Here is a 16,406-nt window from a genome sequence, read left to right as displayed (position 1 = left end):
TATAGCCCCATCAGAGGCAAAGTAGGGGGGAAGTTGAGGTTCCGGGCTAGGGCAGGCACAGGTCAAAGGGTAGGGTAAAGTAGAAAATGTAAAGACTACTAAGAGTAGGGTGAAGTAAAAAAAAGTAACAAAAGTATAGCAGTAGAGAAGATTGTTTTGGCCAGGTAGGAGTCCTAAAGAACAGTTTTAAAACGTCTAAAAGTTTAAAACGTTCTTTAGAACAGTGCGTCTTTCTGAAAACATGGACGGACACGAGATTTTGTTTGTTATGTTACTCTGGAAAGTAATGTGTAATAATGGGAGGAATCTCACGCGCGGGCTTAAAAAACTTGAAATGACCTATTATCTTCCACTGACTGTTCTGGGATGTTCTTTAGAACAGGTGTTTTTACCTGTCAGGTGGAAATACCTGTGTCGCGGTGCGTTGCGTCATCCTTAGCTAACGCTACATAAATGATGTATCCGGATACGCGAGCCGGATTGCGTTCATACCAGGGTTCACCCCGCAGCTGATCCAGATAAATCCACCTCCAGATGTGGATACATCGTATCCGGATATATCCAGATTCATATCCAATTAAGGACGGTCACCGTTCATACTAGGCTTCGCAGAGCCAGATATATCCGGATACGCAAAGCCTAGTATGAACATGGTCTTAGAGTAGGAATAATCATGCTAAATATACTCTGGTATTGATTTTTGTTATACAGCATGTACCAACAAGACTATTGTAACTTAACAATGGATCTGGACTACATATACATGGTATATAATACAATTTGTACGTAGGCCTTAAGGCCTGTCCAACATCTCGGCATATTTTATCACAAATATGTATGATCATCAGAATCTGTTTTTCTCTGACAGGAAATAGATGCAAGTCTTCTCAGTATCCTGTCGTACCCAGCCTTTGCTGTGGAGGACCTGGACCTCAGCAACCTCACAAAGAATGAGATCATCAGTAAACTAGAGGTAGTGTTGCAACATGCATTCCTTTTACAAGGCAGACAGGCCAGAACCAATACCTCCCCATGAATTAGTAGCCTCTTCCATTGACCCCATGACCAGGAATGCCTGTGAGCTGTCAGCCAAGGTTGATAAATGACAAATTCTATCAACTCTGAACTCACAAATGTTTCCTTTCTAGTTTTACTTATCATATCATTCATGTCAATAACTCACTACGTATCAAATTGTATCCTTGCAGGGTCGATATGGACTGTCTAGATTCTTACGAGATGGGTACAAGACTCCAATGGAGGTATGAGGGTGATTTATTTGATGACAGATATCAAGCTAAATTTTACCGAAATTACTATGTATGTTCATTGGAAACATCATGATGGATTCTGTGTACAAATATCTATCAGTTTTTGTAAGTTCATTTCACAACTGGAAATATTGCCTACAATTGGTTATTCTTTGATAATCTCCAAGCAGCTCCTGATTAATTATTTGATGAGTGTGTCCAGTGCTACCGTAAAGATGCTTGCAATACTCTATGACACGTACCTTCCATCTGATGAAAAAGCCCTTTTTTCCTGTGTAGGATCCGCGTAGGTTACACTACGAACCATGGGAACTGTCGGTGTTTGAAGGGATCGAGTGTGAGTGGCCACTGTTCTGGACATACCTGATCCTGGATGGACTGTTCAAGGGAGATAAAGCACAGGTAGGGACGCCAAGGCTCTATGGAGATCCGGGCCTAAGAGTTTTGTGTCCACTTTCTTCCATACAAGAGACTGGTTTATAAAACACTAGTTAGAAATCTCGTTTTTTACGAGGCTGTAGAAAATTGATGAAGGAGAAAACAAGTCTTAAGAGTTTGGATGTCTCACATCTCCTTGAGTTTCCCATATGTCTTATGTGATTGTAGCTCATTAATTACACAAATAAGGTTTTGATTACCATTACATACATGTATCTCCATTGGTCACTCCCTGTCACTCCATGGTGATTTTGACTAGCATAATACAAAATGTACAAAATTACAATGTATGAAAAATATACAACTGTGGAAACACAGACCAAAAACAATTATACTTCCCTGTAAGTTAGTAACCACTTCCATCAACACACCATGTCTGATACTAGATACCTACGCACACACAAAAACATAACACTTAGTTAGGGACACACCAAAAACATTAAGTCTCTGTACATGGAGGCAATAAGAAGTCACCAATAGGATTCTTTGTCACTTGGGGTATGACCAGGGGGAGGAATAGTAATACAAATGTAGTGAGAAAGAGTATTGTGTATGATGTTACTGTGTAAACAGTTGTTTTTGTTGTTGTTTTTAGGTGTTGGAGTACAAGGAGAAGCTGGCAGAGGTCATGGTCAAGGGTGAAGATGGGCTGCCCCTTATCCCTGAACTCTACTCTCTAGCTGCAGACAAGGTGAATAAGGCTTATATGTGTCTTATGTTACTCCTTGTCTTGCTGAAGTTGTGAAGTTGATAAGTAACATTGTAGATGTGCAGTTAATGTCTGTTTTTATGAAAATTTTATCGAAGACATATTTTGTGCACTGCAAATCTAATCTAAAGGGACAAAAATAGAGCAAGATGGGCAAAATTTAAAAAGCTGCCTAAATTTTCAAATAGTCACCATAAATGTTGTTACAAAAATTGAAATGAAAAAGTTGGCCTTAGCTTTTTTGTTGTTGCCTACAATGTACATTGCAGGGAAGGCTGAGATTTTACTGCATATTGACATTGTATGATTTTTTTTAATCTACTAGATGTTTTTCAGCAACAGTTTCTTGTGTTTACTACAGACTTTGAAATATTCACGGTACTTTTAGATTTGCTGTTTTCATGGTCAACACTCCATCACAGAGTCACCACATCTACAAACATGTGTTTCCATTGTGTTGTTACTATAGTTATTATTGTTTCAACCATGAAGCCAACAACACTGCAAACTCTTAATTTTTTACTATGCTGAGAAATTTAGGTCCTCCGAATTTAAAAGAATGTACAGTATGTTGTGTAGAATGCTTGTCTGACGTTAATCTGCATATTTCAGGTGGAGGCGGAGCGTGAGGACCCCGGGAGTCAGGAGAGATCACCTGGGGGGAAGATGCCGCACATGTGGAGCCAGTCACTCTACATTCTGGGCTGTCTCATTCAGGAGGTAGGGGTACAAGATCCATAGGAATCTTTTTGCCATACAAATGTAGCTGTAGTACTATAATATAAACTACCCCATTCATTGAATGGATCATTAAGATTGATTGCAGATTTAGTGCATTTTCTGTATGTTCTGCTGTTTCTTGGGAGCAGTGCAGTTTCTTTATGTTCTGCCAGAGGGAGTGCAGTTTTGTTTGTTCTGCCAGAGGGAGAATTGCAGCAGTTTCTGCTGTGCAGATTCTTTACGTTCCGCCAGAGGAAGCAGTGCAATTTTTAAACAAAAAAGCGGTTGACCCTCAGACTGAGGAATTTATGCAATTTTATGACTGAAATTTATGCAATTTATGCATTTTTTATGTACATTCTACCAGAGGGAGCAGTGCAGTTTCCGTATGTGCCGCCAGGGGGGTAAAGTCTGCTTTTACTGATTGCCTTCTTGTCTTTTCTCCAGGGATATCTGGCACCTGGGGAGATTGATCCATTAAACAGACGACTGATTGGACAGCCCAGACCTGACCTTGTTGTCCAAGGTAACACATCCAGCAAAGCTTCCCTGCATACTCGCTGTGGCGGTTGGGACAATTTCATTGCAAAAAATTTGTATAGAATTTAATGTCAGTTGTTCTTGTCATGTAATTGTATGCCTTGGATAATTTAGTTTTCTCTTCCTCACAGAGATCATTAGAATGATAAGTGTCTCTTTTTAATTTTATCAATTATTATAGTCACTGTGATGATAATTGTCTGTTTTGGCCAACCAGTTAACTGCTTGTTAATGTGTGATATACATGGCAAAGTGTCTGCATAGAAGTGATGAAGTGTAATCTAGAAAAAAATTAATGTTCCTCTTCTAATTTGGAAGCAAGCTCTAAAAGGATGAGCTGAATGAAACTTTAAGGTTTGACTCAAAGATTTAAAAGATGTTGCTTTATTTTCTACATTGTAATGTATTGAGCATATTGATTTCTCACTTCATTGTCCTTCCAGTGTCTATATTGGCTGAAGACCTGTACATTCAGGACCTCCTGAAGGAACATGGGATAGATGTACAGACCACTCAGGAGGTGGGCATCATCAAGGTCCAGCCAGCCCGCGTCCTTTCTCACATCTACCACCATCTAGGTAATGTCAACATGTTGGCACTAAACTGGTCTGCATTAGACAGCTCCTGGGTCCTCTTCAATAGCCTGGAATAAGCTGGTTCACGGTTTGCACTGCCCATCCGCAGTGTGATACAATACATGTATGTCAAAGTTGAAAACATATTAAACAAAACATGTCTGGACATGGTACATGTATCAAGCATGGTCTGGACAAGAATTGTTTACAAGTTTGGGACCCTCACCTTTGATCTTGTTTATCTGCATTTCAAACCATGAGCTAGCTTATTCTATCCTATTCTAGCTCTAGTGTGCCCCACTGATGGCTTTTCTCTGCTCAATAGTCTCTGATTCTTCCGCATATCAACGTTTGGCCCTTATGTCATTAACCAGTTCATATATGGAGTATTAATCTGAATCAGTGTAACAGGTATCAATCATCCGAATACCTGTTTATGCTGTTACTAGTGTTAGAGAGGACTGTGCAACTCATAGCCAATCAGATCTCCTGCTTATCAATGAGGCAAAAATACAATTAAAATGTCTCTTAATGAGTGCCGGACTATTTTGCAGAAGAGCAATTGGAAGAACCCACTTGATCTGAAAGAATAAGGTGGATTCTAGACTAGCTCTTCAATTACAGAACCAATGAAGTCCATGTGCCAGACAGTATATTATACATCTCATACAGGACTTATATATAGATTCCTGCTTTCTATATTATGTTACAAATTTGATATTCTCTTAAAGTTAAAGCACCATGTATAGTAATTTTTGGATCCAGCCATGGAAAGATCGTGTCTGTTTTCAGCATATACCCAAATTTGTTGCTGACATAATTTGTGCTCAGGCAGTATCTGTATCTCTGCTTTCTATTATCCTGCTATGCTGCTGCTTCACCATTGCTGTGCCATATAGATTAACTTGTCTTCCTCTGTAATTCTGTGCTTTATGTTGTGTCCTCGTCGCTGTCTACCCCTGGTGTTGATGCTTTTTAAAGGTCCAGGTAAATAAAAATACACCCTTCTTAGTTCTGCACATGTTTTGCTCCGCTGCATGTTTGTTTGTTTGTTTTTCCATCCATTGTATGTTTATAGTGGAGTTTTCCAATCTTGGCTCTAACACAACCCCCACCTTTCCCCTTGCTGTTTCCTGTTTGGAAGCATTATTTGATTGTTTACCTTTGAGGGGTTTCCCTTTTGTTCATCATGCATTTCATCTTTTTGAAATTCCCAGTTTTGTCTGTGTTGACTATTTTTGATGACGTTTCTTGACATTTATTCCCAAGAAAATGTTTATGCCAGTTTAGAGATTGAATCTGTCAGAATTGGCAATTCTACCGGTAGAGATCCTGATGAGAGTCTTTGTCAACAGGGAACGCGATCAGAATGCTACAGTGTAGTAAGAAATGTGTTAGGGTGGTCTCCCATTTGTGTATCCTAGATATCAAGTCAATCCATTGAACTGAAGTGAAAAGTTCTGACTGCCTTTTAAGTGATTATCTGTAAGTTTACAGACTTTGATCAGGATCTGTACTCCTATGATTTAGTAGAACTGAGGATTCTGCCAGATTGCAATGTCTACCCTGAGATAATTATGTACTATTAAATAATCTTTTTTTTATCTTTCCTGTCTTACATTGTTGTCAGGTCCCTTTCTATTTGAGTGATCATGAAAACAGTTTCCTGGCAGACCAAACTAGTCAGAAGTGACAAAAGTAGAACTCCCTGTTACAGTAATGTTGACCCAATTTGGTCGTAATCTGCAGGTCAGAATAAGAAGCTGGGTTTGTCTGGGCGGCCATCTTATGACATCGGGTTGCTGGGCACCAGTCAGCTGTACACACTGAAGGGGCAGACTTTTGCCTTTACTCCTCAGGTGAGTTAGAAAGTCACTCCCAAACAATTACAGAATAGTTTGTGAAAGTTGGAAATTAAATCATTAAATACAGCAAGGGTCACATTTATACACACTATACCCCTGCAAAGATGGTTACAGAATATTGAGAAAATAAAGAATAAGGTATCATTAGATTTTGTTAAACCAGGTGAGAACTTCCTTGGCTTAGGTATGACAAGTTTAGTCACTGTATTAATGTTAACAACCTGCTGCCTCATACCTACAGAGCTGACATGCTATGCTGAAGGGTAACTATTAAAAAGTTGAATTCCCACCAATACCACTATGGTGTTAAGGGTAATACCCATACCATTATGATGATGTAAAGGGTGATACCCATCTCCATTTCCTTAGCCCTAATGGGCCACACAGCACAGATGTGCTGAGCGCTTAAGTAGAGAAGCAGTACATTTATGTACCATTTTTAAAGTGTAGGTCTTTGGTGTGACTCAGATCCATGACTGCAAGCAAAACGCTCTGCCCACAAGGTGGTACATTGTAACTATAGAGATAGATGAATACAGAATCAGATACAGAACAATGTTAGTGATGAACGTTTTTGTTTTTTGTAGTTCATAGACCAGCAGCAGTTCTACCTGGCTCTGGATAACGAGCTTCTGGTGGACATGCTGAAGACCGACCTGGCCTACCTCCGCTACAACTGGAGAAACCTGGGCCGCCCCACCGTCACCTTCCCTGTCAGTCACAACATGCTAGGTGAGCACCGCTCTCATGTACATGTATACATATAGCAACCCAGATCAGGAAAATTAAATGTAGTGACAAGACCATATATTTCTAGAAAAGACAGATACATTATAAAAAGCCTCATTTCAAACCTTAATCTTGAACTCATATTTTCTTGCATACAACTACATTGTATTAGTTGATAATTAAGACTTATTGTCTGTAGTAATCTTAAGTATAAAGCTGAACAAAGTAAGAATTCTGGAAAAAAAGAGAAGATTTTGCACAGATAATTAGATAACATAATGTGTACTTTTGGTTCCTCTATTGTGCTGTGTTTAACTTCATAATCTAGGAATGATCCTTAATTTTTCCAGATATCATTTAATTATTCATATTTTACCATGATGATGAAGAGATGTCAACTGTTGAAAAGAGCTTCACAATAATTTCTAGTGTCAAGTTCATTGTTCATGTATGCCATTGATTGAAAAGTGTCTAACAAATGACCTTGCTAACATCACTCATTTTATTTGGCGGTTCACCTCCAGCTGTGTTAGCAGAGTCACCTGTTATGTTGAAGCTACGTTCTGGTAACTGTCATGTGTGCAGTGTCCCATAGAGACATGTGTTACTACTGAACCTGTCCACTGATGGCAGTTTCCACACTAACACACATTACATGACATTTACATTGAATTGACTCTGTGTATACAGAGTATTTTTTTAATTATTAATTTGTTTTCGGAGTGTCTATTTTTATGTTGGTGTGTGTCTGTAGTTATTTAAATACACCTTCAGTAGAGAGGCAGGAAGTGAGTGAGTGAGTGTGAGGAAGGAAATTTAGTTCAGAGGTGGTGGAAGTAGAACTTATTGATTGGTATGATAACTACCTAATAGTATGGAGTGTGATGCTAATTTGTGTGCGTTGGTTGCCACTCTTGAATATTTCTCTATGATAATCTTTTATTCTAAAACAATATATGCAATACAATGAATATTGTCATCAACATCTATCAGACTACAATTAGATATTATTACTTTTAGTACATCAAAGTTTTGAACTGGCTGAAAACTTTCCTGCAATCTGTCATTTGCAGTGACTGTCAAAAAATCAAATTGTAGATGAAGCAAAAAGGCTTGAAATTATGAAAACTAAAAATTCTTTCAAATTGTGCACCAATGCCGGTAACAAAAATGATATCTCAAGCCCTGGTATTTCCAGTTATGAATTTGTAGTAACTTGACTTGCCAGTATTCTCTTTACTCTGTGTAGCATAAAAACAACTCTTAGTGAACCTGTCCTGTAGATTAATGATGACAGGTGCCTCCAAACAATCGATGGTACCGTCATGTACTTACATACTGTTTAGAAACTTGCGCCCTTGATTATTAATATCTCCAGGTTGCACTGAGTACACAATGTACATTCAACGGTGAAAATTTTAAGTCTTTTGTAACATAAAATATGTTTTTGTTGGCACCAGCTGGCAGAGTCCTCCCCCCTCCCCTCCTGAACTGTCTACAGAAGCTGTTGGCAGGCTCCATGGATGGAGTAAGGTAGTAGAACTGTCCCAGTATTTGTCATGACCATGCAGTGCCCATACACAATGTATTTGTCAATGTCTTGTTAACAGTATGCGGGGACTGTACATGTACACATATTGTTGAGAAATTCTTCTTGATTAAATTCACAAAATTACTGTAAGGATTACAAGCAAATTTTCAGAAGCCCTTTGATGCAAGACTAGTACATTTTTTTGGCGACACCTCAAATTTTCAGACTGAAGCCCTTTGATGCAAGTAAATGTTTTGGCGACACCTCAGGAGTGGTGCCTAATTTTTGTTTTTGTTTGGTCAAGTCATGTTACAACAAGAAGAAAGTAGATGTACTGTACACTGCCTGCATTACTGTCTGTCTAACAATGTTGTCTTTGCAGGTGTTTTGTTACGTCTGCTCATCGCTCACATGCTCGCCATATCTTCCTTTTCATCTTCTTGCAAAATGTATTGTCTTCTTCTTCTTGTTCAACACAGCTTCATTCTGAACCTTCATTTCATTAACAACACCCCCTGTGTCTAACTGTCTCGTCATAACTCCAACAATGTTAACCCTTGACCAGTCTTATATCCCAGCAGGAACACTACTGTGGCATCCAAAGAACCACCTTTTCAGTGACCCCCCCTCTTCCTCCAAAACACGGATCTCGGTATAGGATCAGTTTTCGGTCCCCATCCACTCATTTTACCTCATGTCTTGCCCCATGTTCATCAGTTGGTGGAGAACTACCCCCTGCACTTCTCGCTACCCTCCAAAAGCTCATCAGTGGCTACACCACAGGGGTTGGGTAGGCATCCCTCTTCTTTGTTGAGTTGCAGCCTTTTTTTGATAAGCAGGCCCTGTTTATATCCGTTGCTAGCTGTTCTGGCATTGTACGTTGTGTGTTCAATGGTTTACCATGTTTGGCCATCTGCTTTTTTGGCATGGCAGTGTCTTGCATGTTTTCCTGGTGGGCGTCTCAGTCCTGAAGTTTGTAAAATTGTCGTAAGTAAAAAAATTGTCGTAAGTAAGGACATGCAGATTGGGCTGTTGCATCGATGTAAAATTAATGTAACTCATGGTTATTGTTTTGGTACAGGTCAGAAATGCAATATCATAATGACATTATCATGCGCTTGAGTATTGGACCTAAATAAACTACATGTAACGCTAAAAATGTCATGAATTATAATGATATTTTTATGATTATACTCTTTTTTGTGACTGAAAATGTATACCCTAACTCATATTCATGTTGGAAGGGAAAAAACATCTTTTCAACAGTATCCCTACAATTTTTGCAGTTCATTAGCACTTGTCAAAAATTATATGATTTACCATGATAAAAAATGATTGTGTATAAGCTACACAAATAGTTCAAACAATTTGACAGCAAGTTAATTGGAATTGGTGATGTCATCCAGGAAAATTAGTCAAGATCATTAGCCTGTTTTCAGGGCATGATTCAAATATACTTCATTTGAGTTATTTTTTTTCCCATTGTCCAAAGTACAAGTAGTATAGTCAGTGGTAGTCAGATCCGAGGTTAGGGGTGGTGACCCAATAGCATTATGTATTATAATATTACATGTAATTTACGTGTGTCTTGATTTCTAGTCAAAGTCCTCAGTCTGTGTTAATTGAAAGACATCCATAGAATTAGAATTTGAATAAGGCCATACAAATTTGATTTCTTTGTTCTCAGATTTTACCAGGCGCTTCATTTTTTCTGATTTAAAAAAAAAGCCTGCTGCAGTTATTTCCTAAAAAAAGCTGAGAAACAAGAAATTAAATTGATGTGGCCCAACCTCGCAGTGGCAATGGTAGTCTTAATCTGTAGATTACATTAAATTTTGTATAATGCATGATTGTGTACAATACATTGTGTAGCGTTAGATCACAGAATAAAAGGTGCCATTATGACAGTGATAATTTTCTGTAGGTGAAATTTAGAAATTTAGTATACGCCAGAAGTACTGATTCAGAAGATTTAGTGACAATTGAAAATGCAGAAATATCATTAATTTTGAAAGTTAACCATTAAGCATGGAACCTTGATTTTTTGTTCTTGCTTAGAACGGTTAGTGTTTTCGTGGTTTTTGATCATTTAATAAGAAATGAATGATTGTTATTATATTCTTTTTTGTCTTTAATTTCCAAGACTTTGTGAGGCTCTTCCATGCTCTTTCACTGTGTAAGGAATCATCCTCCTCCCCTCCTTTGGTGGCATGGACTGTCCCTAATATCTCTACATGTACATTGTATGTTTGTTAATGAAAATAACCTGGACACTAAATTCTGTTTCCTAACACAATATCTAGCCCCTTGATATGCTGATCTATTTGTTTTTAACTTGTACTGTTGCTTTGCTGTACTGCTTGTTGCTGTTTCTGCTACTCCTATGTTGATGTTTGTGTTTTATGAAGGAAAAAATTTTTGTCCCATCCATCCCTATGTAATTTTTGGTGTTCCCAAATTGCTAGATTGATGGATGATAACCATCGAGCTAGCAATTTGGCAGCACCAAAAATCAGCTAGCTTGGATATGTTTTTAACAGTGCTTTCTTTGTTTTCTAGCTTTCTATCCATCCTGTTCTAACTCTGGTTGGCTCCTCCAAGTGCTGCTTCCAAATACACACGTCATGTAGTCCAACACCCATTCATAGTCTATCAATTGGCATTAAGTATTCAATATACATTGTACAAATGAGAGCTTTGATTGGCTCCAAGTCACATGGTCATCTGTGAAAGCATGGTGACGGATCGAACAAGAGTTTGGAAGTTTGATCCCCTCACACTTGCTCTCAGACTGAGAAATAAATGATTATTCGATACCCAAAATGAGTAATGACGAAAGTGAATAGGGATGGGTGCCAGACTATTTGTAGCAGGTAGAAATTATCAAAAGACCAGGGTTTCAATAGGATGGATATCAGGCTATTTGTTTTCTGTTTTGCAATCAAACTTTTAGCTATTGTTGCTGGTGGTGGTCTCATTTCATCAATCCTCCCTCTGCATGTTCAGTACAACTATCTCTGCATCTTACCCTGACAGTCCACATTTGTTTGGGTCATTTTCAAACCTTGTTCCTTCAAATCAGTACCCATCTTGAAATTCCCTTTTTGAATTATCACATTTGTTAAAAGCTCATGACTATCAAGTGTGACACACATGAAGCTCTGATTGGCTGATCATGAGGCCTTGACTGGAAGCTAGTGCATACTAAATTAGACAGGCCATTGGTAGTTGCCCTGGCAACATGGAATCATAAAGCTGTGATTGGCTGAGAGCCAGACTGGAATCTAGATCATACCAAATTAGACAGGCCCATTGGTAGTTACCCTGGCAACATTGAATCATAAAGCTCTGATTGGCTGAGAGCCAGACTGGAATCTAGGTCATACCAAATTAGGCAGGCTCATTGAATAAGTTATGATAATGATGGCAACATGGAATCATGAAGCTCTGATTGGCTAAGAACCTGACTGAAAGCTATATCATACCATATCAGGCACACTCATTGATAGTTACCATGGAAACATGGAAATGAGTTTGAAAGGACCAATCAAAATGAGGGTTTGCAGAGCTCAGCATAGATAGAGTACTGACCATTCAGAGGGAGGATAGTTTCATTTCCACTTGAAAGTTTTATAAAAATATCAACTTAAATATTGTTTGATTCACCCTTTCACCCTTTGGCAATCTATTCTGAAATTTTAATTATTACAACAACAAAATGATTGGCTTTTAGCTATATTTTAGAAAATACAATGTCTTCTCCCAAGCTATTCCTTGTTTAGTAATTATTTGTGTTTGTGCAGGATCCATGTTGGGAAGCTAGAGGAGTTTATGTCGACCTCCTGTTTCACCAGTCTGGACTTCCTGTACCTGAGTGAGGAGAGTCCTGTGTCAGATGCAGGTGAGGAGTAGGCACATACTGTAAATTCATTTTGCAGGGACTTAATTTTTATATGAGAGGGAAAAGGAGGATCTCATGGTGTTTTTAAGTTTGCAGTCTGAACAATTCTTAAGTGCAGATTTCTCAAATAGTAATGCAAAGGAAACACATCACAGCAGAAACAATCAAAATGAAACCATAGCAAACATTTCAAGATTTACAGTTACAGTAACAAAGTTCTTTCTTAACAACAAAAATCTATTTTTCATACAATCAACAAGTCTTTAGAACTATTCACAAACTTTTAGGTTCAACTTTCACAGATGCACCAGGTCCTGGTATTTTTCATATTTTTTGTGCTACATATATATCTCCCATATTTGTCATTAACTTTGAAACATTTAAACCTTACCAACGCAGACTAACATTGACTGTAACAGTTATCCAGTTTTTACATGATAAAAATGAAATATTTCCTGTCCAGATGAAGTGACCCAGTACCTCGACACCCTCCTCTCACCGACCTTCCCCAAGCGTAACCTGCTCTCCACGCCACGACTCGGCGCCAAGAGATCGACGTCCCTCAGCAGAAAGGCCTCCTTCCGCGTCCTTGGTTCTGTTAGACGTTCGCGGTCCGTTTTCGTGGACGAACACAACCTCCCAGGTAGGAACTTTGTTTAGATGTGCAGATTGTAGCAAATATGATAGGTTTCAAGTTACAGAAAGTCTGTTTAAGTCAGATATGTAGTATGCACAAGCTGGTTTTTGGATCCCGTGATACGATTTACAAATCTTTTTGGCGATGCCTCAGGGGCGAGCCTAATGGTATAGTATTGTGTGCAGTTTTTAAGGTTAATTTATGTTCAGAAGTACAGTCCTCATTTTCCTCATTTGCATCTCTTCTCCTGTTTTTCTTTTGTGTATAAACCTCCTTCTTTTATGAATCATAATTTGTATCCCCTTATAGTCACCCTTTAATATGTCATCAACTCCTCTTTTACACTGTTTTCTAACATTTTTTGTCTTGTATGTCATGGTACATGATCACCCTGTCCCCCCCTTCTCTGTCCACGTGTTGTCTGCTGTGCTTTGTAGGGCGAATATTCCTACATAGAAAACTCAGTGAGTTGGCAGAAATCCAGTCTGCTGAGGGAGGTGCAACCGACAAAGGTCACATTGATTTCCCTCCATGTGTAGTTGACCTGCATGCGTTAAAGCGATCACACGCACGTCCATGCTCTTTCATGGCAATGCGAGTGGAAATGATGCCGTTTGTGTCCACATAGTTACATATTATGCCTTTGTCCCTCACTGGCAAATTTTGTTGCGAAGTTGTTGTTTTTTTCTTTTCAAATGTTTTTATCCACATTTTCATTCAAAACATATATAAGTACATAACATAACAGCACATTAACTATACATTACAATTCCACAAATCTCACACTGGCAAATTTTATTGCAAAGTTTTTTTTGTTTTTTTAAAAAAAATGTTGTACAGATGACAAAGTCCCTTTCCCCACACCTGTTATGTTTTCTTTGGGAAATTCAGTCACTGTGTTGACTTGGGTTCAGTCTTAGTTTTGACAGTCATCTAGAGCGATGCAAACTCAGGTAGTGGAGGCAATGGCCTAATGGTCAGGCTGGCAGACACTGGATTGAGAGGTTACAGGTTCGATTCCCAGCTAGATGTTGTGTCCTTTGGACTTTTCACAACTTTTCTCACTCCACCCAGGTGTAAAAATGGGTACCTGACTTTGGCTGGGGAGGTAAAAGGCGGTGAAAGGAGAGGAATAGGCACCACATTCCAACATGGTGTCCTGCCCCTACGGCCTCAAAAATGTCATGTGTACAATCATCATGTATAACTGTTACTAATAATCCTGTTGATTGTTCTGACAGCCAGATTAAGTGGTGATTTTATTCTTTGTTTTCCATCTTTGCTTTTTGTTCATATAATCAACCAACCAATCAATAACTGATAGATCAATTAATCAATCATCCTCCTTCCTTTCCATATCCCTTTTCTGTCACACTGATGCAACAATCAATCGTCTTTGTATCTACATTCAAGGTTCTTTTTTAAATTAGTAGAATCGGGACTGTCTCCCTTTAGATATGTCAGAAGATAGATATAGGAGTTTTAACATCTTCAAAATTTATGATTATAAACTGTATTACCAATCACAATATGCTCCATGTATAACAATGGATATGAAGGGTATCTTGATGGTTAAAAGAGTCTACTATAGTCATGTACATTGTATGTGAGAATATGGGTCAAGTCAAAATGAGTCAAATCTGGTTTGTGATTAAACTATTTTTCAGAGGTAGCTCCATTGTTGATGCATGTTACTCGAAGCTGAAAATGTACATGTACTCAATTTGGTAGCATGCAGAAATGCAGCTTGCATGCAGTCAATTTGTAATCATAAAGGTTGGCACTTTAAGCATTAATTTTGCCGCCATTTTGAGCAGTGATGTTTCGCAATGTTGCAGACAGCTTCCAGTTGCACATGAGAAATGACAGACATCATAAGGTGCCATTATACATAACTGTTACAGTATTTTTTTTCCAGCCTCCTAGCCTGGGTACCAGACCACCGCACTACAGTCGCTAATTTCTTTGGCCGGGGAAGCAAATTGCACCGCCACCACAGTTAGCACACGCGTACAGCCCCTTAAATTACCAAACGCAATAGATATTATAGAGATTGGGTGCCAAGAGAGACCGGGCGCTAACTCTATACCGTAAATATGTGGCCTTTCCTGGCCAAAAGGGGTTATCGTCTAGGAGTCTGGTATCCAGGCTAGCAGCCTCCAGATTGCCCAAGCTTTACTGTAGCCTAAGGTTTGCATCTGTTTTCAGTTTGCGTCCGCTAGTCCCAATGGTTGTGACAGTTGGGAAGCGGTCACAAGTCGGAGATGGACATGAACCAGGCTATCTAGCTACTCTTGATAGCTACTAAATGTCTTATTGTGTTAATCTAATTTGTACCAAGATATAGCAACTGGCATCGACATATCCCAGCTGGGCTCCACCTCCTCTGCCCTAACTCCTGATCTGGCTAGCTTGGTGGACGATAAGGATGAGATCTTTACGGAGGATAACCAAGCCAAAACAGGCATGGACAAATGCTGCACCACTTGCTCTGCATTTTTAAGCGGGTATCTCACTAGACTGTGCCAAATTGCAAAAAGCATTCGCCAAGGGGCGCTAATTTCTCACCTAAAATTGCGAATTTAAAAAAAAGAAAAACGCAATTGGCAAAATGGCACAAAATAGCACAAATCGGCAAACATGCTTCTATCAATGCAAACATATTCTATTTGATGACTGTTTAATCATTGTACATTAAATTTCAATTCAGCGGTACCACAGTGACTGCGATTTCCAATAAAGGTATTTTGTATCAAAATTGAGAAATTAATGTGACATTCCAGGTTCATGTCAGTGTTGGTGCAATTTCTTAGACTAAGTGCAATTTCAATTTGGTGCAGTCCAGTGAGATGCCCACTTAAGTCTGTGCATGGTGGCCATGTAGCACAAGGCAGATGGCTTGATTGCAATGAATGGCTTTTAGCAGTGCTAGATATATGATTGTAGATTGTATGCTAAACTCAGGCCATGATGAAACACAATAGACAAAATTCAGTTTGAGCTGCTTTGCATGATTGTATGGCTAATGAGGCTGCAAATTGTTGCTGCAGTTATCATGATTTTAATATAATGAATAAATTAATGAATGAACTTTATTGCTTGACAATCACACATGGCACAATGTATATTATGTTGAATTGAATGATGATAATTGCAGTAATTATGAGTTATACAATTATTATTATTACACATTTTTCACCATGCATGTGTCTAGATCATTTATAAGCATTGAAACATTTTATATGCCTAAGGAGCTTCAAAAATATGATTTGATATGATATCACCCAGCTTGTGTTCCAATGTTGTCTTGCTAATATACAAGACAGAATGCTTGGGGAGCAGTGCTCTTCTTACTGTCTAGTAAAAAGCATGATGCAAATTCTAATATTGAAATTTTTCTTTGCCAAAAATTTTTGGCTTGAATGTTTCAGCTATGTTTAATTTGTGAAGTATTCGTAGTTTCCCCATTAATTTGTTGGATGCTTAAAAT

General features: G+C 38.6%; 1 protein-coding gene across 10 annotated transcripts in view; it reads left to right on the top strand.

Moving 5' to 3' along the window:
• Window positions 1-16,406, top strand: part of LOC136436375 (phosphorylase b kinase regulatory subunit alpha, liver isoform-like) — a 38,807-nt gene that overhangs the window by 6,705 nt on the left and 15,696 nt on the right. For 5 of the 10 annotated variants that reach the window (XM_066430308.1, XM_066430311.1, XM_066430307.1 and 2 more), the window contains 13 exons: window positions 869-973; window positions 1,209-1,262; window positions 1,551-1,673; window positions 2,305-2,400; window positions 3,031-3,138; window positions 3,586-3,664; window positions 4,122-4,256; window positions 6,003-6,112; window positions 6,706-6,850; window positions 8,308-8,380; window positions 12,182-12,279; window positions 12,743-12,922; window positions 15,258-15,380. In XM_066430308.1, coding sequence (XP_066286405.1) covers window positions 869-973; window positions 1,209-1,262; window positions 1,551-1,673; window positions 2,305-2,400; window positions 3,031-3,138; window positions 3,586-3,664; window positions 4,122-4,256; window positions 6,003-6,112; window positions 6,706-6,850; window positions 8,308-8,380; window positions 12,182-12,279; window positions 12,743-12,922; window positions 15,258-15,380 — 1,429 coding nt within the window. Of the gene's footprint in view, window positions 1-868; window positions 974-1,208; window positions 1,263-1,550; window positions 1,674-2,304; window positions 2,401-3,030; window positions 3,139-3,585; window positions 3,665-4,121; window positions 4,257-6,002; window positions 6,113-6,705; window positions 6,851-8,307; window positions 8,381-9,095; window positions 9,169-12,181; window positions 12,280-12,742; window positions 12,923-13,353; window positions 13,429-15,257; window positions 15,381-16,406 lie in introns of all 10 variants that reach the window. The other 5 variants (XM_066430314.1, XM_066430309.1, XM_066430305.1 and 2 more) reach the window with 3 other exon arrangements.

This window comes from Branchiostoma lanceolatum, chromosome 6, assembly GCF_035083965.1.
Source record: "Branchiostoma lanceolatum isolate klBraLanc5 chromosome 6, klBraLanc5.hap2, whole genome shotgun sequence".
NCBI lineage: Eukaryota > Metazoa > Chordata > Leptocardii > Amphioxiformes > Branchiostomatidae > Branchiostoma > Branchiostoma lanceolatum.
This window is presented reverse-complemented; position numbering and strand designations above follow the sequence as displayed.